The following is a 23,301-nucleotide window of genomic DNA, read 5'->3' as shown; positions in this document are numbered from 1 at the left end:
TAAAGTTGGGCTTTCAATTAGTTCTACCTTCAATATATGCGACCTCTACCCTTATTATGGAGAAGAAGAAAAGGATGTGATAAGTCAAGAAGATTTCCAGCATAGTGCACCAAGTCCCCTTCGTGAGTCTATTGAAGTTCTGGATGTTCGCTCCATCACTACTTGCCATGAAACCTATACTCAGTATTTGATACATTGGCAAAGCAAGCCGGATTCTGAGGATGCTTGGATTTCAAGTGAGGAGCTCAAGAAGATTAGCAAACAACTATGGGAAGACCTGACTTGCAACTTGAGGGCAAATTCTATTGAAGAACAGGAGAATAATGTAGATTGCACATATGATGACGTGGCGACCTGACCTGGCAATTGAAGTGGCATATGACATAGTGTGTAGAAAAAATCTACAATGGGCAATTATTTATTTTGAATTTTGAATTTAAGCATTTATGTGTCTTGTATGGTGTGTTAGATATAGGAAATAGTTAAGCACTTAATATTTATAGCTGTTGGAAGTTGTAGAAATGTTGGAAGTTGTCTACACATTAGGAAGTTGTATTTGGCCTTAAATGATGTCTCCCACCATTAATCAGGTATTTTCTATTTAAACACAAGGAAATGGACAAGACAAAATGGGCATATAATTTTGAGTTTAAAAAACCTCTTGCAAGTCTTGCATTTGAAGTTGAGTTCATCTCCTTCCATTAAGTGTTTGGCTTGGTTTTGTGAGTGACATCTACTATCCCCTAGTTGAGTGATATTCCAGGTACCTATCCTAGTTTTCCTTCATTTGTTCTCTCATCAAAATCCACCAAATCTATTTGTATTCATCCTTGTAGCTTTCGAGCTATATCAGATAGCAAGCACACAAGAAATGGGAGTAAGCTTAGTGCGGTGTTGCATCTCTATTGGTGGGGGGCTTGGTGTGCCATGATGGCAACCAATTTGAAACCTTGCCAGGATCACCATGCACGGTGTCAACTATGGCCATGCAGTTGCATCTCTATTGGTGGCGGGCTTGGCATGCCATGATGGCAAGTAATTTAAAAGCTAGCCATGGCAATGAATAGGATCGACATGAACGGTGTCAACTATGCCTATGCATGGCCATGAGTGTGGCAAGTTTAGGTGCCCACCCCGTGTCCATTTCTTGAGTCGACAAGCTCTGGTTATGTGAGTTTGTTGGGACAAGAAGTAGGGTGTCTGACAGTGAGCCTGCTGTGTTCCTCGAGATGACAAGCATGCTGTCCGTTTGGTGGTTCTCGATGGTGACTTGGTACTTGGGGTATAGAAACTAGGGAACGAGTAAAAAAGCAGGATTTTCGCGGCTTTACACTAAAGCCCATGCACATGGGTCTTTTGGGGATAATTTCTATTATCTATGGTGATTTTACAAGCTTTAATGGTCTCTCTCTGCCCTCTTTTATTGTGATAAAAATGGCGGAGAGGAGGAAATATAAAGATGGTCTTCTAGTGAGTAAAGTCCCGTTTGCTTTGGTCATTCGTTTTTTCCCCTCAAGCTACCCCTTTCTTACCTCATGAATTCAGATAATGTCACTATGCTACGCTACCAGGCTTGAAGTTTGCTATTGAAAAGAGTGGATCAATATGAAACACAAACAAAAATTTTTGGTCAAATTCACGTCTTCAAATTATTCAGCAAAGAAAAAGATAATAGTAAACGCATGCATTCTCTACACCATCAACTAAACTTCAATTACACAACTGCAAGAAGCAACGTAAAATATAACCTTCATTCTCTTTTCATTCTGTATCCTCTCTCTTCTGAGCGAGCTGAAGAGAGCGAGCCACACAAGCGGTCAATTACTAAATTTGCAGCCACAAGTAGACTGCAGGATCATGATCCAACAGAAGTTACCCACTCTCAATCACCATCCTCAGCCTTTACAGGACCTGCATTCACTGGCTTCTGAAAGACTCTTACTACTGGCATTCCATCACCATCATCATTTTCAACCCTCCACGATCGATCCTTTTTCCTCTGGGGTTTCTTGTGTTGTTTATGAGATGCCTTGGGCTTCTTAACCGTGAGCTTTTTAGAAGAAAGACCATTAGCTATATCGAACGAATTGAGATCATCCAGCACATGCTCCAAACTAGGTGCATCTTCACCTTGAACTTCTAGAGGGTTTTCAATATCAGATGAATCTGAATCATCATTTTGTGACAAGTGTGGTTCTACTGTATCTTCCAATTCACCTTCCTCATTGGATATTCCAGGGGGCATTTCATAGTGGGGCAACTTCCCGTCAATGTAATCCTTCAAAATCTGGCGGGCAGCTCTAGTTTCATCAGGCAGTCCACTAGAAGCAACATACCCACGAGAGGCACAATAAGCTCTCAACAGTTCAGATGCCAGAGGGTGCCGGGACTGTGGCTCATATGGCTTTGGTTTTGGCAGCTTAATCTTGTAGACATCCTCAATGACATGTCTAGGAACTCGATTGGCCACTATCTGTACAGACTCCCTGTGCTCAGTCATCCGATCAATAGGCAATACTCCAGATGCAATCATCTCATATCTTGAGCTTGAGAAGGATGGAAATACTAATCCGGGGCAGTCACATAGGGTCAGCTCATCAGAAATAATGAGAGTTTGAAAATGTTTAGTCTTCCCTGGAGTAGAAGTGACACCTGTGCGCTTCTGGCCCACCAGAGCATTAATTGTTGAGCTCTTCCCCACATTAGGATAGCCAACAAATCCCACAATTACACTCTTCGAAGCAGAACTTCCAGCAACATCTCTACGAGGAGACTCAGACTGAATATTAGATGAACCTGTACTATTGGAGTGTGGTTTCCTCCTCATCTTGGCGATCTCTTCTGCCTCCCGCTGTAAGCGGGCCAAAAGCTCATCCCTTCCATATATTTTTGTATCAGGGTTATCCATCTTCTGCTGGGTATCTTGCGTCTTCTGAGGGTCACTAAAATCTTTCCCTTCAAGTGTAGCAGAAGCAGCTTTAGCTGACCAGAACACAGAGAGAATCTCATTAAGGCGAAAATATTCTGCCCATTTCTGCCTGCAAGAAAGCTAACCAATGAAACCTTGAACAAGGTTAAACACCTGAAGAAATAGCAGACACTCGATAAAGCAGATACTAACCTGACAGAAAATGGTAAAAGATCTGCCTTGTTAACAAGAAGCAATGTCCGTTTGTGCTCATCAATCTCTTGTGCATATGCCTGCATTCAGAGAAGCTAAATGTTATGCCCATGTCCATGTCTCCATGCAGTCATGAAATCATCCAGTAACAGAGGAAATAATTAAGTTTAGTAGGAGTTTATTTGCAGATGACAGATATGCAAGACATTTCTTCGAATCTCAGAATTCTGTGTACAAGTAAAAATTGGATCCCTCCACTGGGGAATCCCATTTAAAGGATCACAGAAATGAATTTTTCAATAGGAAACGAGTCCTCTCCTGCTTCATAAGCCAACTCACAAGATTTATATATAATGAGATTCTTGGTATATGAGAATCGTTCTAAAATGATCTTTAATATTTCAATAATTACGAGAATTTATTCAAGGCCCCACACACTTTTCTCTCCGTACACATGTAAAAAAAAGTACGTAGTTTTCGTTGCTTGGGTGGTTGGTGAAGGAGGAAAGATGGGTTTCCACAAGGATATTGTAATTGAATCCAAGCTTTTCTCACTCGCCAAGGATGGGGGCTGGTTAGTCATCACTGAGGAAAGCAGGAGGGTGAAGTCAAGGTTATTTTTGGGTCCTTCAACAGTGCATTTGTTGGCCAAGGCATTGATAGGTTGTTCGAAGGAAGTGAAATGTGATTTTTTCACCACCGTAAGGGAGGGTAGTTGAAGCTTTCTGGCGCAGCGGTGTTCGAATGGTATGGAAAGATATATTGTTGTGGTGGAGTATGGGGGTGGTGGTAGAAGAAATTGTGTCTTTGTGCCTAAAGAGAAGGACAGCAGTGGGTGGAGAAAGGGGGAGGCACTGTGGGAGTCTTTCCAAGAAAGGAAGTACACCGCCAGTCATGGTGCATTACCACCACCGGTGCGAAAGGAGCCACCTTTCTCCTACAAGGAGGCACTGTTGGTGGAGCCTCCTCGACAGTCCCAGTGGTCAAGGCAGATAAGTGGAGGCAATGTACATCAGAGAGGAGGCTTCAGTTCTGATTTTGACACATTACGACGTGATGGGAGCAGATAGGCAGGTGGCGTGGCTGAGGGGGAAGTGCTATGTGCACTGCGGGACGCGAAGGTGCAACTGGGAAAGCAGAATCAAATTGATGTTCTGATTTCTGTTGTCAAGCTTAAAGAGGAAAGAGGTTGGGAGGAAAGGGCTGGGCCTTGGCTGAGTAAAGAGTTTCGGGCTGGGCAGCAGGACGGCCCAGGCCTGTCAAAGGAGGGCTATAGCCTTCCAAAGGCCTTGAATCAAATCAGGCCCACTAGTGGGCCTCTCGCACTTGAGCCCAAGCCCGCTGGGAAGAAGAGGCCTCTCATGTGGAGGATCTGCCAGGACACTTCCAGACGGGCCTCAGCTAACGGCGGCCCAGCCACCGTGCCGAAGTCCTCATCGGCAGCACCGCAACTTGTCATGGGTCCTCCGACAACCCAGATGGTGCCGGCAATGGAGGCAAAAGGAGCGCCAGGGTCACGATCTAGGCTTCTCAAAGAGCTCTTGCCGTCGTGTGTTGCCACCTCCACCCAGTGTGGACAGAAACTGCCGAAGAGCACCATAGAGTCGCCTCCTCAGATGGAGACCCCTGTGCAATTCCTGGACCACTTGGAGCTTATGTCGACGGGAGGGGTAGAGATTCTGTGGACGGGTAGGGCAGAGCTTATGTCACAGCCATGTGTTGTCACTGGTGGACAGAAACTGCCATTGACCACCATGGAGGCGTCGCCTCATTAGTTGGAGTCCCCTGTGCACTTCCTGGATCATCTGGAGTCTATGTCAATGGGATGCCAGTTTCTAACCTGCAGTGGGTTACCAATGAAGGGGAGCCTATCCCGTTGAATCGTATGTTACCCAATGAATCAAATGTGTCGGATTGGGTGCTCTGTAAGATGAAGGAGATCCAATACTGTGTTGGAATGGAATGTGTAGGTTATGAAGAACAGTTCATGGCCCTATTTATTGCCATTGAAGTAGGACATTCGCAGTCTAAGAAGTTGGGGTCGAAAAAACAACGGGAGCTCAAGCGCCTTACTTGGTCGATGAATAATGAGGGAAGCTCAAGTCGATCTAGAGCTAAAGGGAAGGGGCTTGCCTTTCCTTTATGAAGCTGAAAATTGTATCTTGGAATGTTCGCGGGTTGAATGAAGCAAATAAACGACTTCGTATAAAAAATTTGCTTCGGGAGTGGAGGGCGAACATAGTATGTTTACAAAAAACTAAGATGAATTTTGTTTCTAGGAGGATTTTGCAAAGTGTATGGAGTTGTACTTATGCGGATTGGACTTATCTTGCTTCTAAGGGCCTTCGGGTGGAATCTTATTGATGTGAGATAAAAGAGTCGTGGAGAAAATGGAGGAGTTTGTGGGGGAGTATACTGTGGCCTACTCTTTCAAGAGTGTAGGTTTACACGGACCAAATGTAGACAATGATCGAAGACTTTTATGGGCAGAACTTGCAGGGTTACATAGCTGGTGGGAGCTCCCCTGGTGCATAGGCGGGGATTTCAATGTCCTCAGATTCTCTAGTGAACAATCAAGAGACAGTAGGATGCGCCCAACAATGTTAGACTTTTCAGAGTGTATATTCGACTTAAATTTGTTGGATATTCCTCTCATGGGGGGCTCTTTTACTTGGTCAAATAATCAGACATGGTCCCGATTGGATAGATTTCTAATCTCACTAGAGGTCGCCTTTGCTCGGACCATTTTCCCATAATGTTGGATTGTGGTGGCATATAAGGCAGGCGCCGATCCTTCAAGTTTGATAATATGTGGCTGAAAAATGAAGGCTTTGTGGATAAGGTTAGGCAATGGTGGTCTTCATATCAGTTTCTTGGCAACCCCTCCTTTATTTTAGCTGGTAAACTCAAAGCTTTGAAGTATGATCTTAAGATCTAGAATGCTTAGTCTTTTGGTTATTTAGGGGAGCGAATGAAATCCATGGAGGAGTTGCAACAATTTGAGAGGATACTTGAGGAGAGAGTTCTCTCACTTGAGGAGCTACAACAAAAGGTAGAGTTGAATTCTGAAAATTGGAGAGAATTTTATCTTTGGAGGAGATCTCTTGGCGACAGAAGTCAAGAGCATTGTGGTTGATTGAAGGGGATCGAAGCACACAATTCTTCCATAGAGTTGCTAACTCCCACAGAAGAACTAATACAATGGAAATGTTGAATATAAATGGTATGGAATGCAAAGAGGCCCATAGGATTCGGGAGCATGTAGTGGATTTCTATGAACAATTGCTTTCAGAACGAAAGGGTTGGAGGCCTAAGCTTGATGGCCTCGGCTTTGACACTATTGAGCCTCAGGCAGCGTCTTGGTTGGAGAGGCCTTTTGAAGAGGTGGAAGTGTTTTATGTAGTAAGACACATGGCTAAGGATAAAACTCCTAGTCCAGATGGTTTCTCGATGGGCTTCTTCCAAACTTGTTGGGAGCTAGTGAAAGAGGACATCATGAATGTGTTTCAGGAATTATTCTTGGTTGTAAAGTTTGAGAAAAGCCTTATTGCCACTTTCATTGCGCTGATCCCAAAGAAGATTGGAGCCTCAGAGATTAATGACTTTCGACCTATTAGTCTTGTGAGTGGAGTGTACAAAATCATCTCTAAGGTGCTTGCAAACAGGTTAGGGGAGGTCTTGGGTCAGATCATCTCAAAGCCACAAAATGCGTTTGTTCGAGGTAGTCAAATTCTGGATTCAGTCCTTATAGCGAATGAAGGCCTGGATAGTAGATTAAAGTTAGATTCCACAGGGGTTATTTGTAAATTAGATATGCAGAAGGCCTACGACTATGTAAACTGGGATTTCCTCTTATACTTGCTGGGGAGATGCGGGTTTGGGGTTAGATGAAGGTCGTGGATTAGTTGGTGCATCTCAACGGCAAGGTTCTCAGTTTTGATCAATGGCTGCCCCATAGGTTTCTTTAGTAGTTCTCGCGGTTTGAGGCAAGGTGACCCACTATCTCCACTTTTCTTTGTCATCATATGGAGGCCCTTAGTAGGATGATATCGGCGGTGGTTGCTCACGGTTTTGTGGCTGGATTCCCGATTGGTGACCCCAATAAGGGCATGATTACTTTGTCTCATTTACTTTTTGCAGATGACACACTATTATTCTATGAGGCAGACCGAAATCAGTTGAAGGCATTGAAGGCTCTCCTCCAACGCTTCGAAGCAGTGTCAGGTTTGAAAGTGAATTTTGACAAGTTAGAGTTAGTGCCAGTGGGGAACGTCAACAATACTAGGCAACTAGCTAGTATACTTGGGTGCACGATAGCCTCTTTTCCCATGTCTTATTTGGGATTGCCTCTAGGGGCGGCCTCAAGAGCCTCGTCTATTTGAGATCCTGTTATTGAGAAGATAGGAAGGAAATTGGCTAGGTGGAAGAGATTGTATTTGTCGACGGGTGGATGTTTGACTCTCATTAAGAGCACTCTTTCTAACTTACCTATATATTTTTTGTCTTTGTTTCCTATACTTGCTAGTGTGGCGGCTCTGATTGAAAAATTGTATCGGGATATCTTATGGAGCGAGATGGGGACGAATCCAAATTTCACCTGGTGGGATGGGACAAGGTGTGTAGACCAATCTCGTCAGGAGGTTTGGGTGTAAAGAATTTGAGAACTTTTAATCGGGCTTTACTTGAGAAATGGTTATGGAGGTATAACATGGAATCAGACGCCTTATGGAAGCAGGTGGTTGATCGCAAATATGAGAGTTTGTGGGGCAGATGGTGTGGGGGTTTGGAAGTTTAATCGACGTGGATGGGGGGAATTTTATAGCCGTGCTAGAGTAGTGTTGGGGGGGGGGGTGGTCCCGAATCAAGTTTTGGAGGGATATATGGTGCGGGAATGAGGCCTTAAAGAATTCTTTTCCAGCTATTTTTCGTGTGGTTAGTAATCAAGATGCTTCAGTAGCGAACCTCATGCTTCGTTTAGGGGACCAAGTGGAGTGGAATGTCACTTTCAGTACAGTGGCGTAGGATTGGGATGCAGACAGCTTTGAGGCTTTTTTCAGCCTATTATATTCAGTGAAGCCGAACAGTCAGCAAGTTGATAGGTTGTGGTGGACTCCTGCAGGTAAAGGCACTTTTTCAGTCCGATCTTTCTACAAGTCCCTTTCACATATAGCACATACTCAGTTTCCATGGAGGAAAATCTGGAGGAATAAGGCACCTCCTAAAGCGGTTTTCTTTACTTGGAAAACACCGTTGGGAAAGATTCTGACTATTGATAATCTGCGAATGTGACAGATAGTTATCCTCGATTGGTGTTGTATGTGTAAGAGTTCCGATGAGACAGTAGAACACCTCTTGTTACATTGTGAGATAGCTAGAGCCTTGTGGCTGGAAGTGTTTAGCCGAGTTGACTTATATTTTGTAATGCCTGCAACGGTGACTGATCTATTGGCTAGCTGGACGCTTCCGAGAGGAGTCTCACAAATCAAAGCCGTATGGAAGATGATTTTGTCCTGCATTATGTGGTGCTTATGGCAAGAGCGGAATGAGCGGACTTTCGAAAACAAGAAGCGGTCACTAGAGGAACTTCACACTCATTTTTTTCGTACTTTATTTCTATGGGCCATAGCTTTAGATTTTAATGACTTTCTAGTTTCTACTATTGTGACCTAGATAGGCCTTATCTCTTGTATATCATCTTGTGTACTTGGGCTTTGCCTATTCTTTATTAATAACATTATCGTTTACTTATCAAAAAAATAATAATAATAATAATAATTACGAAGGAAATGAAAATGAGAGAAGAAAAAGAGGCAAATAAGATGAGAATGTTATTCCTTTGAACAAGACCACCAAACCAACATATAAGAATGCCCCAGATTCAAGAAATCCTCAGGAATTTTGAAAGTGAAACTAAACTCTATTGAAAACGAACTTGTTGGACAGGTTGTAATGTCTTCTGCATATTCCATGATATGGTCTAAAAGAACATGAATATATGTGACAATATATATATATATATATATATATATATATATATTAGGCTAAATGAATTCACAAATAAATTAATCAAACCAAAATAGATAAGAGTCGATTAAAATCCAAATGAAAGTCCTATATCTTTCTTTTTACAACTTATATATGTAGCTTTTTGTCTCATCACATTCCAGATGAACCATCTAAAAGATTTGGTCTCAAGATTTTAAATAAAGTTTCCATATTGATATTGACATTCAAGAACAACTTAAAAACACAGTATTTTTTTTTTTTTTATAAGTTAAAAACACGGTATTTTTTTTTTTTTTTTGGATAAGTTAAAAACACAGTATTTTAATATCTTATAATATTCTAAACACTGTTAATCACATGTTTACAAAACCAAAATATTTTACTTCAGTCCCCGTTATTAAAATGCCTAGTTCCTCCCCTGCTTGGCATAAACCATGATGAAGATTGTAAGGGTCACCATTTTGTACTTCTAGTAAGACTTTCATTTGTCAAATTTGTAATAGTATGCTTGCTTCTAAGACATTACAGAACATATTAGATTTTCTCAGGTTCTCTCAAGTCTAGGAAGACATCGTATTTTCCCAAAAAAAAAAAGTCCAATTGGGCTCAAGCATGTCAAATGGACTGTTTATAAAACGAAATAAAGAGAGCATTACCTCAAGATCAAGGCAGCGGTAGAACAGTGGGTCTCGGGCATCAACAACCATTACAAGCTGAAAAGAAAAAAATGAAATCAGAATCCCGAGGTAAATCACATAAAACTTATGATAGATGATTCGACATGTTCCATAAAAAGAAAAGCTAATAAGATATGAATAGCAAAACACCTAGTTTGTGTGTAAGGAACACTAATGTGAACTTTTAATAGAAATCAAAAGGAAAAAGAGATCTAAGAGGAATTTTAAATTCTCTATGGTTGATGCCTTGATGGGGTACATCAACATCACAGGTGGATAAAAATTTCTACCAGCTAGTAAGCTCAATGCTCGAAAGAAGTGCAGCCATAGCCAAGACATTGAAGAAAACATACTAACAAATATGCATTTAAATAATTATGGTTAGATGTAATAACTAAATGCTTACAAGCATATTAAGTGAAATTAAACAGTTCTATTAGAATTACAAACAATGACAACTAATCTACAATATTTGGGACGTTTATATTGTCATTAATTAAATAAATTTTTAGATAAGTTGGATTCTGGAATAGGATTATGGCATGTTATAACAATGTATTGCCTGAACTCAAGCTTAACAAACATCTCCAGCGAACAGAGTAAGAACTGAATCAACTACTATGCTTTAGCCCTGGAGAGATTTCACTGCACAGCAATATCTTCCAAAAGAACGGAGGTTTAAGAAATATTACCATAATTAATCTAATAAGCAAAGTGATCATTCCCAATTATAATTTAGCTTGGGTGATGCCGAGAAGGGTACGTGACCTCCTACCTTCTTGGAGAGGTATTCGGGGCAACTCTCAAATTGTATCCATATGGAAGATGGTACCAATATGTCTATGGTGGTGCATTTGGAGGAAGAGGAATGCAAGAAGCTTTGAAGACCAAGTGCGGGGTCGAAGGATGAGCTTAGAACTCTTTTTTTCAATACTTTACTCCATTGGTTGATTGTAATTGATTTTCATGGCATGACCTTTCATGAATTCCTTGTATCACTAAACTAGCACGCCTAGGTGTTGCTCTTGTATATGTCCCATATACTTGGGCTTTTGCATACACTTTTGATCAATTAAAATTTGTTTACTGACCAAAAAAATTAATTAAGTCTATCTAACAATGAAATATTCCTGTTAACATCTTATCCAAGTAAAGACATGTACATTTGCATGGTCTCCAAAGTTCCTTGTCATTAAAAACAAGTAACTTTTGACAAACCAGCAAGTAGCCATTGGAAGGGCCCAACTGCTTACAAGTTTGAGGACTCAAGGGATGACAAGATGTGGTGGGGTCCCTCTAGAAAAGGTACATTTTCTGTTCGTTCCTTCTATAGACCCTTATAAACCAGCAGAAAATTCATTTTCCTTGGAAAAACATTTGGAGAAATAAGGCGCCTTCAAAGGCAGTATTTTTCGCATGGACAGCTTCTTTGGGCAAGATCTTGACAATGGGCAACCTACGGAAACACCAATTGATAATTGTTGACTGGTGTTGTATGTGCATAAAGAGTAGTGAAACAGTGGATCATCTGCTACTCCATTATGAAGTCGTCAGGCTTTATGGGATGATTTCTTTGGAAAGAGCTAGCCTGGGTTATGCCTGCTAGTGTGGTCAAGCTTCTGGCCAGCTGGAGGAGTATTTGCTGTACTCCACAAATTGCAGCTTTGTGGAAGATGGTTCCTATTTGTACTCTAAGGCGCATATGGAAGGAACTCAATGATTGGAATTTGAAGATAGGGAACGCTTGCAGCTCACTGGAGTACATTCAATTGTTCTTTGCTAATACATTATTCCCACGGGCTAAAGCTAGTGACTTCAACGGACTAGATTTTCATGATTTTCTTGTATCTATTTCTTCCTCTTAAGTAGGTGTTTCCTCTTGTATAATTCCTATGTTCTTGGGCTATGCCAATTTCAATGAATAAAATCTTTTAGTTATTAAAAAAAAGAATATTACTGGACATCATGTTACATAAATACTAAAAATCCTCCTGACTGAAACTTTTGATGCCAGAAGCTGCCTTTGTCCAACCAGAGCCACCACATATGACCGTTTCTTTGTCTTTTGAGATTGAGACTCCATAATATTCACCGTTGAAGAACCTCTTATATCATATGAAACAAAACCTCAATGAGGTGCTCAAGAAGACAACAATGCTGCCCCAACTGTTATGATGAAAGAAACAATCAGATCTGAGTGGCAAAATATGTCCAACCCTTCCTCTTATGCCTCCAGAAAGAATGCAAAACCTTTCTGGTCACCTCCCCCATATTTTGCTAGGGCAGAGAAACTAACCATATCTAATGGAGTAACATTGCGCAATGAATGTTGTGTTGATAATTCTTGAAGATTTCACAGATTCAGGCAATTTTTGCACTGGGCCTCCATGGTAATCAACAGCACTTAACCCAAAAAGAAACTGAGCGGAGCACACCCCTGCTTCTTTCATGTGAAGACAAAGATACTCTCTTCCACTAAGAACTCAAAAGAATTTGCATCAACTGAAAACCAATATTTAAGAAAAGGAAAATTAAGGAACTACAAACAAACCAACACCAAAACTGCTATGCCCCTACACCATATTTTGCCTCTTCAAAAATCAAGCAGCTCCAACAACAATAAATTGCCCGACTCGCTGATACTAAGAATGAAATACAATATCTTCTCCTCTCCTCGTGCACATCCTAAGAGGCTGAACTTTAGCTTAATATTCATTTGTAGTATAAAGCTATTTTTATTTTGGCCCAATGTAAAAGCATCTTGAAACTTCTGACGGAGACTCCCTGGGATATTTACACTTATCAAACTGAAGGAAAAGCTAAGAAATATATATATATATTTTTTTATAAGTTAGAAAAGCTAAGAAATATTCTATCCACTTTTTTTTTTTCCTTCACAGACCATTAGGGAAAATCAGTTGGACTAACTGCTTCTTGATGTTCATGCATCTGCAGCCACACAATAATTTTTTGATAGGTTTTCAGGATTTTAAATTCTTATCTGCAGCCCCACAAGATTAAAACACTAAAAAGAAACTGTTTCCCAATTGTAAAATTAGAATTTTCTGTTTCATACCATTAAAAGAGAATATGATCTTACCAGATCGCTACGTTCAACAACTCGCCAGAGCTGTCTCCAGATATCCAGGTTCTTCTCAAAAGGGGTAAGAACAAGCTTATCGTTCTCCTCAAGTCTGAAGACAATACATTGCTATAAGGATGCAAATACATCAAACAGAACATTTACATAATGCATCATGATTACGAGTTAAAAACGGTTTATTAACCAACTAATAACACAAAGATGGTAAATATAAAAATCTGCAAAGCCACATCCCCAAATCCATCAGCTTGTGAAATTAGAACACACTAGTATGTGTGCCCTAACTTGAAATTTTACCTCAATTCAACAGGCTTCTGAAGATGAAATCCCAATTTAGACACAATTCAGAAAATAATCAAGAAACCCAAACACAAACATAACCTATGAGTTCAAAACCAATTTCCCACTACTGCATTACTTATTCTAAAATGTGATTCAAAACCATCCGTAGCCCCATACAACTATACAATCCACTTCAATCATATATAATGAAAGCTTGGGCTGATAGGAAATAAGACTCCTCCTCATGGTGCAACATTGGGCAAGATTTTTTTTTGTATGTAAAACTACATTATTTCACTTCCATTATTTGTTTTTTGGTAAAATAAAATTTTATTGATCGCAAAGTAGGCATAACCCAAGTACAAAGGGTGTATACAAAGAAAACACCTAACAGCAATTAGGAACTAGACATTGATACAAGAAAATCATGAAAACTAGTCCCATTACAATCAATAAGCAGCAGCCCACAGTAGTAGCATGTTGTAAGAGAATCTATTACATTATTTTCTTCAAAACTCTTTTATAAAATCAAATAATTTTAGATGCTTTGCTCTTTCTTTAGTTTTATTAAAGCAATCATCCCTTTAGACTTTGTATATTACACCTGTTTGGAAGTTTGGAAGGAAGTCACTTATTTTACACAACACCAGTGTTTTAATGGCAGGTCAGGTGGATATTGTCCTCATTAAGTCAGAATAAGATTTTCGTAGCTCATTTCACAAAGCATTTAGAAAGATTATATGATTTAAAGATCGTTCAGGGAAGGGAACGATAGCTTGCTGTGGGTTCATGAAGGAAATTCCAGATTTTCGGTTAGTTCCTTTTATAACGTGCTAACCTGCCATTGTGTTTGTGATTACCCCTGGAAATGCATTTGGAAAGTTAAGATGCCTTGTAAGAAGGCATTTTCTGTTGGTTGGTATCTCTTGGAAAAATTCTGACCGCAGATAACTTAAGAAGCGTGGACCTTGTGTAGTAGATTGGTGCCTTACGTGTAAAAAAGATGGTGAATCTGTTAACAATCTTTTTCTTCATTGGGAGGTGGCCAAGATTTTGTGAAATGAGATTTTTGGTAGGACAGGAATTGCTTGGGTGATGCCTAAGCATTAAGCAAGTGGTGGATTTTCTCGCTTGTTGGAAAGGTTTTGAGGGAAGCCAACGTGCTGCTGCCATTTGGAAGATGATCCCCTTGTGTTTGATGTGGTGTTTATGGTTGGAGAGGAATGGGAGGTGTTTTGAAGACAAAGTATGCTCGATGGGAGAACTTAGGGAGTTTTTCTTTAATACTTTGAGTTTGCGGGCTAAGGCTCTTCTATTGAATGGAGATGATTCTCTCGATTTGCTTTAGTTTTTTTCAGCTTCTTGAGTATATGTAGGTCTTTCCACTTACATACTTCTTGTGTACTTGGGCTATGCCTATTCTTGGTAATAAAATCTCTTATTATTTATAAAAATAAAAATAAAATTCACAGAGTTCATGGTATGTATGCTTCTTCACTGTATGCCATATTTATACAAAACCCTTGATGCCAAGTTTTTAAATAAATTTATCATTGTTAATATTTCGCTGCATAATGAGAAAATTTCAGGTCAAGTGAATCATGTTTATTATTGATTATGTTTGGTGAATCTATTTTATTGTGGCTTTGTAGTCTTCTAACTATTAGCTTTTAGTCAACGAATTAATTTTTTTACTTTTTAGTGACGTATTCAACTACAAAAGGATTATTGTCATGCAAGTCCCTTAGCATTGGGTGATAAAAGCTTCTTAGTTGTTAAATATTACCGATAAAAAACTAGTTGTTAAATATCATTAGGATTCTTCACTTCATATTAGACTCACCCACATTGGTTGTAGAAATTATCTTCAAATTTTTTTATATGTAACATCAAACATCAATACTTTGACATGATTACTTGTTAGTTTTACGTAATTTTAATGACATCACACACACACACGCGCGTGCAAACAGGTATTCAGCTAGCTGTTTGCTAAAATAAGGTCTCTACGATGGGCCGATGGCCAATGCATACAAGACTTTTAGGTCTGCAAAGTCCCCCGCCCCCAACACACACACACACACACACAAGTGGGCACACAGCTAGTTGCTTGCTGTGAGTGGAGAACTTTCATGGCTTCATAGTTATATCGACTTTTGTCTTATCTTTAAATTACTGCTATAACTACAGGCATGTTGAACTTAATTGATTTGTGTTTCTACTCCTGCCATGCAGCTTGTCACCATGATTGTAATAATTGTCCCGCAAGCTTTCTGCTTTTACCTTGAGCTTCTTTGTATCTTACATAATTGTTGGTGTAATTCATATTTACTCCTAGAAAAAAAGGATAAAGGGAGAATTTCACTTAAGTTTTGAGTTGGGTCAACCCTAGACAACCTAATGTGATAGTAGTCTTTTTAGTTATTTCACATACTAAAATTAGTAAACAGAGATCCTCCAACATAGTTGGTAGATACTGGACAGTAGTGGAGTATAGAGGTGGTGGGAGAAAGAGCCTTATCATCATTCCTGAGGAAGTGGAAGGCAAGGGATGGAGGAAGATGGCTATGGAATTGCATGGGCTATGTGGCAGTGCAGACAAAAATGTAGCACAGGAATATGGAGATTCTGAAACTTCCAAAAAGCAAATAAGCAACGGCCCATGTGGGGGAGTTACATCAAAAGTGCATGCAGAGGTTGTCTCATGCTCAGTGCCATTCACCAACAGTGACGCCGTAAAAATTCATGAGAAATCACGACAAGGGATATAGAAACAGAGTATGAAGGTCAGTACGGGTATCTAGGAAGGAAAAGTTACCCTTTGTGAGACCTGTAGAGATAGGAGGTCTGAGGTGCCGAAAACAACTAGAGTTTACGCAAGAAGTGATGGTGGCTCTCTGACAGAGGGGTGCGACATAGAAAGGATGACTCTGCACAACCTCAAAACAGAGCTGATAGAATTGAGAGAGATAGTCAGTGGCCTATTATAGCAGGTAAACCAGGATATGGGCCTGGGTTTGAGTCAGAGAAGAAAAGTTAAAGGAAGCTGCTAGAAAGAAGTTCGTGGGCCTCGGTGGTACAAGATTCTCGTGGGCTGAGAAAGGGAAGTGGCAATTCGACCCAGCCTCGGTAATACAAGCCCAAAGATCTAAGAGCATTGACCATTGCCAAGTCCAAAATTTGACTAAAAGTTAAAGTTTTGGCTAAAGCCAAAATCATTGGAGATGTTAATCCACATTGGACTATCCATCCAACAGTCAAAATCATAATATAATATTAGATATTTTAATAATAATTTTTTTAATTTTTTTTTTATATTTTGCAAATACACTCTATATATTAATTAATAATTTAATTTTTACTTAAAATTATTATTTCCCAACTATTTTTTTCCTCAATCTAATTATCCAATAGTAGCCATAGGGAATATTTTTAGAGTCAAATATTATTTTGGCGATGAATAGTGGCTGACCAAATTTGCAGAAGGGGATGAATTTACCATAGCTCAAAAGTGGAGCCTTGGAAGTTTTGCCTACTCCAATGCAGACCACTTTTGAGCTACTTAGCCAAAATTTGGCTAGGCACTGGCGTTTGGCTAGACCAATGCCAGTGCTCCAAGGGACTCAGTGGGATGTCACGGGTCACAATAGCGTCAAAATAGGGTCGTTGTTCGATGGTGCAAAGCAGCCATCAGAGCCAATGCTACGTCGCCCGGGGACTACACAAAACCCACAGACAAAAGAAGGTGAGTTGGTGGGTAGTGTCCTAGTTGATGAAATGTTGGCGCCAACGACAAATACCAACAACACTAACTCTACTTTTGAAGCATAAAATGTCGCCCGGGAGTTCCAAATGGAGGAGAACACGATGGTATCATCCCAGAAAGAGTTGTCTCTGAAGATAGGTGACTTATTAAGTTTAGAAGGTTGGGGCTTACGAAGTGGGTGATACAAAGGAAAGTGTAATCCCAAATAAAGCTATGGTTGTTTATGATTTGGATGGGGTCAACGGAAAATAATGGCAGACGTTTTCTTCTATATCGACTAGGGTGGGTGACTTGCAAGCAGATCCTCGAGCCAATGAGGAGGTATATTGGGAAGCACCTACTCCATTGAATTCTTTGCACCCAAGAAGCAACATTTAGGTCTCTGATAGGGTTTTAGACAAAGTCAAGGAGATTCAACATTGTGTGGGGATATTATACAATGGTTTTGAGGACCAATTTATAGCTCTCCTCACAGCTATAGAGGCTGAACAGACTCTCTCTAGCTCACCAAATGAGATCAACTCAACAAAGAAGAGGCTAGAGAATTAAAAAGGCTTAACTGGACAGTCAACGATGGAATAGGAGAGAGGAGTTCTAACCGTGGAGATTGAAGGGAAGGACAATGGATGCTGTTTTATGAAGCAGAAATTGTTTCATGGAATGTAAGGGGGCTGAATGAGAAGGAAAAGTGTCTCAAAATTAGAAACCAATTACGCAGTTGGAGATTAGACATCGTTTGCTTACAAGAAACAAAATTGGAATCTATCCCCCTAAGAGCATTGGCATTGGCATTGGATTGGCTATTTTACTCTTCAAATTTTGACTAATATGTAACTTTTTCACTTTTAGCTAATCATTCAAAACTTAAAGTCTACATTAGATTAGTCATCACACTCTCTATAATAATAAAATATTATTATTTTTTATTTTTATATTTTTATAATTAATTTTTATTTTTTAATTAATTTTATTTTCATAACCTCCTATAATCACCTATAATTTCTAACAATCATTTTCATTTTCATTTTCACAATCCAATAAAAAAAATCGATATCAATATTTGTTGCTTTTATCCCACCATATAAAGAGAAAGGTAAAGCAACGAACATGAGATGATATTTGTTGCTTTTATTCCACCATATTATAATGTGAGGCAATACATCACAACTGTAGGAAAAGGGTCCCGGGAAAGAAGAAGGAAAAGAGCCACTGGAGAGAGGAGCCAAAATATAATAAACAATGGGTTTAGACTTGCTACAGGACTTTTCATCTTTGGAAAGAAAAATGAAATTACTGTAGCTTATAGTTGAGATGAAAAGTCTTTAGCTAATTCAATGTGAGCCATTTATTGTTAAAATTAGTCAAATATAAAGATGAAAAGGCATTTGGCTAATCCAATGCCAATGCTCTAAGCACTATTAGGAGTTCGTTGTGTTGTAATCAAGTAGGGTAGCATTATTTACCATCCAATGAAGCATCGGGTGGCATCTTAGTGATCTGGGATAAAATAGTGGTGGAAAAGCTAGAAGATTGCACATTCTATGGTGGCTTGCTCATTCAAGAACGTTGTGGATGGATATCAGTGGGCCTTTATAGGTGTTTATGGTCCTAACTTGGATTGTGCAAGAAAAGTACTATGGGATGAACTGGCTGGCCTAAGCAGTATATGGAATTTATCTTGGTGTGTTGGTAGCGACTTTAACGTTATTTGATTTTTGAGTGAACGATCAAGTGGTTCTAGGTTCAATTCACCAATGGTAGATTTCTCTAACTTCATATATGAACAAGATTTATTAAATCTTCCTCTTGCAGGTGATACCTCCACTTGGTCAAGCAACCGAGAACACCTCTCTTGGTCAAGGATTGATAGATTCCTTTTATCACCTAAATGGGAAGCACATTACCCGGAACTTATCCAAAAGAGACTCCCCAGGTTTTGCTCAGATCTCTTTCTCATCCTTCTTGATTGTGGAGGTATTCATAGGGGCCCAAGGCACTTTAAGTTTGAAAACATGTGGCTGAAATCAGATGGCTTCCTCGATCGAGTTTGACAATGGTGGTCTTCTTATCAATTTCATGGCACTCCAAGTTACATCATGTCATGTAAATTGAATTCTCTGAAAAAAGATTTGAAGGCTAGGAATGAGCAAGCGTTTGGCAATATGGAAGCTCAAAAGTCTAATCTCTTTGAGGAACTCAAAGGATTGGAGGGAGTAGAGGAGGAGATGGTATTGTCTGAAACCTTGAAAGGGTTTCTCTACTAGAAGAAATATCTTGAAAACAAAAGTCAAGAGCACTATGATTGAAGGAAGGGGATAAATGCACCAAGTTTTTTCATCGGGTGGCTAACTAGCATAGAAGGAACAACGCCATAGAGATGTTGATGGTCAATGGAGCTGTTTCTTCCAGCCAAACCGAGATCATAGAACACATTGTCAACTACTACAAGAGTTTGCTTTTAGAACAATTCTCTTGACGATCAAAACAATTGTGCCATATACTCGAGCCTTTCTCTCTATTTCATGCTCAATAAAATTTTGTTTATTGATAAAAAAAAAATGTGACTTGATCAGTCAAACAACCATATGCCAAAATTATAATAATTTAAGCAGATGTTTCAACTACATTAAGCATTTCATATAAAATATAAATTTTAGGAACGAACATCAAGTGTATTGGAGTCCATGTTGATGGGCAATATAAACTAATGGCGTAGGCCTAACCTTGCGAGGTTTCGGCGCCATACTAAGAAAGCTTGTCTTTCATTTACATCAAGTTCTTCTACAGACATTCCAGCATTCCATGGTGGCCTGCAAGAAAAGGACAACCTTTTAGACTACATTGATAAAACCCCAATGTGGAAAGGGATGAAACACATGCCTGCGTGGCACTTGGAGACTACTGGCATGCAGCATCTCCTCTCTCTTCTGTTGCTCTCTCCTTTCCTCTGGTGTCATGTTGCTAGTGCTAGTGCTTGAATCCCTACATCAAGAAATAGGCATAAGAGAAATACCATTTTTTATGTGCATTCAAAGTAACATGGGCAAGCTTAAGATTTTCCTAAGCCATAAAGATTAAAACAAAACATAAATCATGAGGAAAGAATCGGCTCGAAATGTAAAAGTTGAGATCCTAAAAGCAAGACCAAATAGTTGGGTTAGCATCCAAAATTTTTGAAGGTTTAAACCATATTATGTAAATAATCAAAATCAAACAATAAAAATAGTTTTTTTTTTTTTTTTAGGAACTAACAGATTGATAAGGAGGTTGGGGATGGGGTGGTCAAGGGAGAAGAGACGGTCGGCCTCCTCGGCCTGCTCAATGATGGCGTCGATGTCTGTGACCTCGGTGACCGATTCAAGAATCTTCTTTTGCTGGTTCCTGTAGATGTGGCCCTTCTCCTTTGACTGCTGCATCATCTGGTTGTGCTGCTTCACCAAAGCCCTGCCCAACCTGATTTTCTCCTTTTTTACCATCTTGATTTGACTAATCTTTGCTCGAGTTTCCCAGCACCAACGCTTTTTGTTTTTTCTATTCTCTAACTATATAAAACCCTATGAATGTTGATATCTCTTCTCTGGTCTACGGTGACAGAATATTGAGGAAGGAGTGTGGCCAGTGTACAGGTAGAAACAACTCTGAGGTTACTAGGAAACCTTATTTGCTCTGATTGCCTTCTTCCCAGTGAAGGGGCAGACCTTACCTGAAGAACATACAAGAAGCTAAATAAGCAAGGATAGCAATCATCAGAAACAAAATTAAAAACCAACAATTGATGTTTGGTTACCAGGAAAGACACTTTTTGGAAACTCCTGTTTGATTCATACCTCACATGCAATGTTTCATGAATCACAAGTAATCTAAGATATGGATCCCACCATTTTGGCTCCATCTGTACGTGTCCATTATTTGGACTAGTACCATTATACATGGTAACACAATATGCAAGTAAAGAAAGCAAGAAAGCATATTGCCTAGTTTCAGTAATCAGAAAATATAATATTATCCATCCATATATTGCCAGACCAGTAGAAGAATTCAAGTCATTTCAAGATGTGTTATTTAAGGGTGTTGATTTGGATACGGATGTGGATATCCGGAGAAACCCATATTCGGGTAGAGATCCGGATGCGGATATATATATATATATATATTTAGATCCAAGTAGATATCTGCATATCCGTCCAGATACCTGGATTTTATTTTATTTTTTAAAATCTGGGTTTTTAAAATCAGCCACCCACGGGGTGAACCTTGCGGGGTCACCAAAGTGAGTTCACTCAGATGCAAAACACAGATGTTGGTACCAACATCATAACATAGGCCACATTTCATACCAGTGGCAAGGCCAAAAACAAAATAGAGGCCACAATTATTACCTATGGCAGGGCCAATAACAAAACAGAGGCCACAATTATTACCCATGCCAAGGATTGTAACCAAAGCATACAAAACTTAACTGAACATCTCTTGGAGCATAGGAGCATAATTTTAGCCAGTCTAGCATAGGAGCATCGCTTACATGAACTTGCTAGCACAACATAACTTGTCTATTAACAAAGTCGAGCATAATCGATCAAATCCTAGACAAAATTAGTACAATATATATGTAATACAAATAACCTAGCACCTCAAAAAGAAATGAGATGAAACATAGTAAATAATTCCATGGCAATAACCCCACCATTCCAATTCTTCTAGCTCGGTTACTACACAACTTCAAGCCAACCAAAATAACTTCCAGGACTTTGTCTATAACTGGCCGGAACTACTCCAATCATGAGTATGTCCATTCAAATATTTCATAAGCACTAGCTACTTAACACGCCGACCCATTTAATTGAATCTAACCACATATCATCAAATATGTTTCTAGCAACAAACTCTCATTCTGGACAGTTTGACAATTTGCATAAAGTACTCCCATGTAATTATCCATTAAGCATCAACCCAAGCCCTAATTGACCAAACTACATTGAAATAAACCTACTACCATCCTCTAACCAACTCTTTGAACCTCCAACTGTCTCCCAAACAAGCTATAAAATCGTCCGAGCTCCAAAAACCAAACCTTTGTCCCGCCCAATTTTCTGCCTATCCGAGACATTCACACCTAAATTCTCCTTTTCATTTCAGCAATCCATAATAATTAAGCCAGCAGAAATCATCCTCCTTCTGCCCGTAATACACTTCAAACAACCTCCAAGAAAATCAATTTACAACCAATCAAACCATTAACCAAAATTGCAGTAAATCAACTCCACAAATATTTTTTTTTGATAAGCAATAATTTATTCAAGAAATAGGCCCAAGTACACAGGACGTATACAAAGGAACTCCGCAAATATTACCTAGAACTGTTTTAATTTATCAACAACTCGGGTTAGACACGGTTTAAACAAGATGCACACTGGCAGGTTGAAAGTATCTTCCCCAACTTGGGGTGGTGATCGGCTGAATTTGGTGGCTGGGATGTCAACTCTACAGGGGCGGTGTGTCTCAAAGGTCTCCGTCGGTGATGGTTGCTGGTCCACGGCTCTTTTCCGAGAAAACGTGTGTGACAGAAGAGTTCCGTGGTTTGGTTTTTCCCCTTGGTCGTTGCCGGTGCAACTGGGCGGCTTGGTTTGTGTGGCTTGGAGGAGCTCGGCTTCTGGTGGTGTGAGGATGGCGTCCACAAGGTGTTGGCTGGGCTGAGGTGAAGAGAAAGACTACGGTTGAGAGAGGAGAATGGAGCAGAGAAGAGAGAGGCCGAAAGGAACTTTCCGGCGCTGGGGTGCGATGTCGTGTGGCGGTGCTGTACCGCAGCAGGCTAGTTTTGGCGGATGGTGGTGGAGCTCGCAGTGCCGGAACTTGGGTGACGACAGCAAAGGTAGGGCAAAACGTACAGGGAAAGATGAGAGAGAGACAGAAGTAGAGAGAGAGACCTACGGACGGAGAGGCTTACGTTCGAGGTGATGGACGTATGCCGAGGAGGAGGTGCGGCAACGAGCAGGAGCTTTAGCTAGCCGGCGTGGGCGGCAGCTCAACACAGATGGAGAGGAGGGTATCGGGAGGGTTTGCTTAGGGGGTGGGAAGAAGAAGAGAGGAGAGCTTCAAGATTGGATTAGAATTTTGTTTTCGCTAACTCCTCTAATCTCAAATTCTCTACTTGAAAAAATATTGGGAGAAACCACTATTAGGAGTAGTCATTTTTGTAAACACTACATAACATCATCCAAATCACACATTTTTCACACATCATCCAAACTGGGTTGAGAAAGAGAGAGAGAGTTGATGGATGAGAAGTCGAGAGCAAGAGAGAGGTGGACTGCGAGACAGAGAGACCGAGAGAGAAGTGGAGGGCTTA

The 23,301-nt window shown here is 40.0% G+C and overlaps 1 protein-coding gene across 2 annotated transcripts; it reads right to left on the bottom strand.

The window, feature by feature from the left end:
* Nucleotides 1-1,652: 1,652 nt before the first annotated feature.
* On the bottom strand, nt 1,653-23,106 carry LOC108988271 (GTPase LSG1-2). 2 transcript variants are annotated; one of them, XM_018961484.2, is made up of 8 exons: nt 22,307-23,106; nt 20,208-20,658; nt 19,836-19,937; nt 19,679-19,765; nt 12,905-12,998; nt 9,784-9,840; nt 3,122-3,201; nt 1,653-3,038 (listed from the first exon to the last, which is right to left on the bottom strand). In XM_018961484.2, exons 2-8 carry the CDS (start codon nt 20,429-20,431, stop codon nt 1,883-1,885), a joined length of 1,800 nt encoding a protein of 599 aa, XP_018817029.1. In that variant the 5' UTR covers nt 20,432-20,658; nt 22,307-23,106; the 3' UTR covers nt 1,653-1,882. The 2 variants fall into 2 exon arrangements, with proteins under 2 accessions (XP_018817029.1, XP_018817030.1); XM_018961485.2 differs by having other exon boundaries at nt 22,900-23,059.
* Nucleotides 23,107-23,301: the final 195 nt, after the last annotated feature.

This window comes from Juglans regia, chromosome 14 (genome assembly GCF_001411555.2).
Source record: "Juglans regia cultivar Chandler chromosome 14, Walnut 2.0, whole genome shotgun sequence".
In the NCBI taxonomy this organism is placed as follows: Eukaryota; Viridiplantae; Streptophyta; class Magnoliopsida; order Fagales; family Juglandaceae; genus Juglans; species Juglans regia.
Note: the sequence above shows the minus strand (reverse complement) of the source record. Positions and strands in the feature narration are given on the sequence as shown.

Excerpts from the sequence above, each read along its gene's own strand:
- LOC108988271 (XM_018961484.2), bottom strand. The coding sequence starts at position 20,431 with ATGGTAAAAAAGGAGAAAATCAGGTTGGGCAGGGCTTTGGTGAAGCAG. Across the intron at positions 9,841-12,904 it reads TTGTTGAACGTAGCGATCTG|CTTGTAATGGTTGTTGATGC; the intron begins GTAAGATCATAT and ends TTTTCTTTTCAG. Across the intron at positions 3,039-3,121 it reads CTTTTACCATTTTCTGTCAG|GCAGAAATGGGCAGAATATT; the intron begins GTTAGTATCTGC and ends GCTTTCTTGCAG.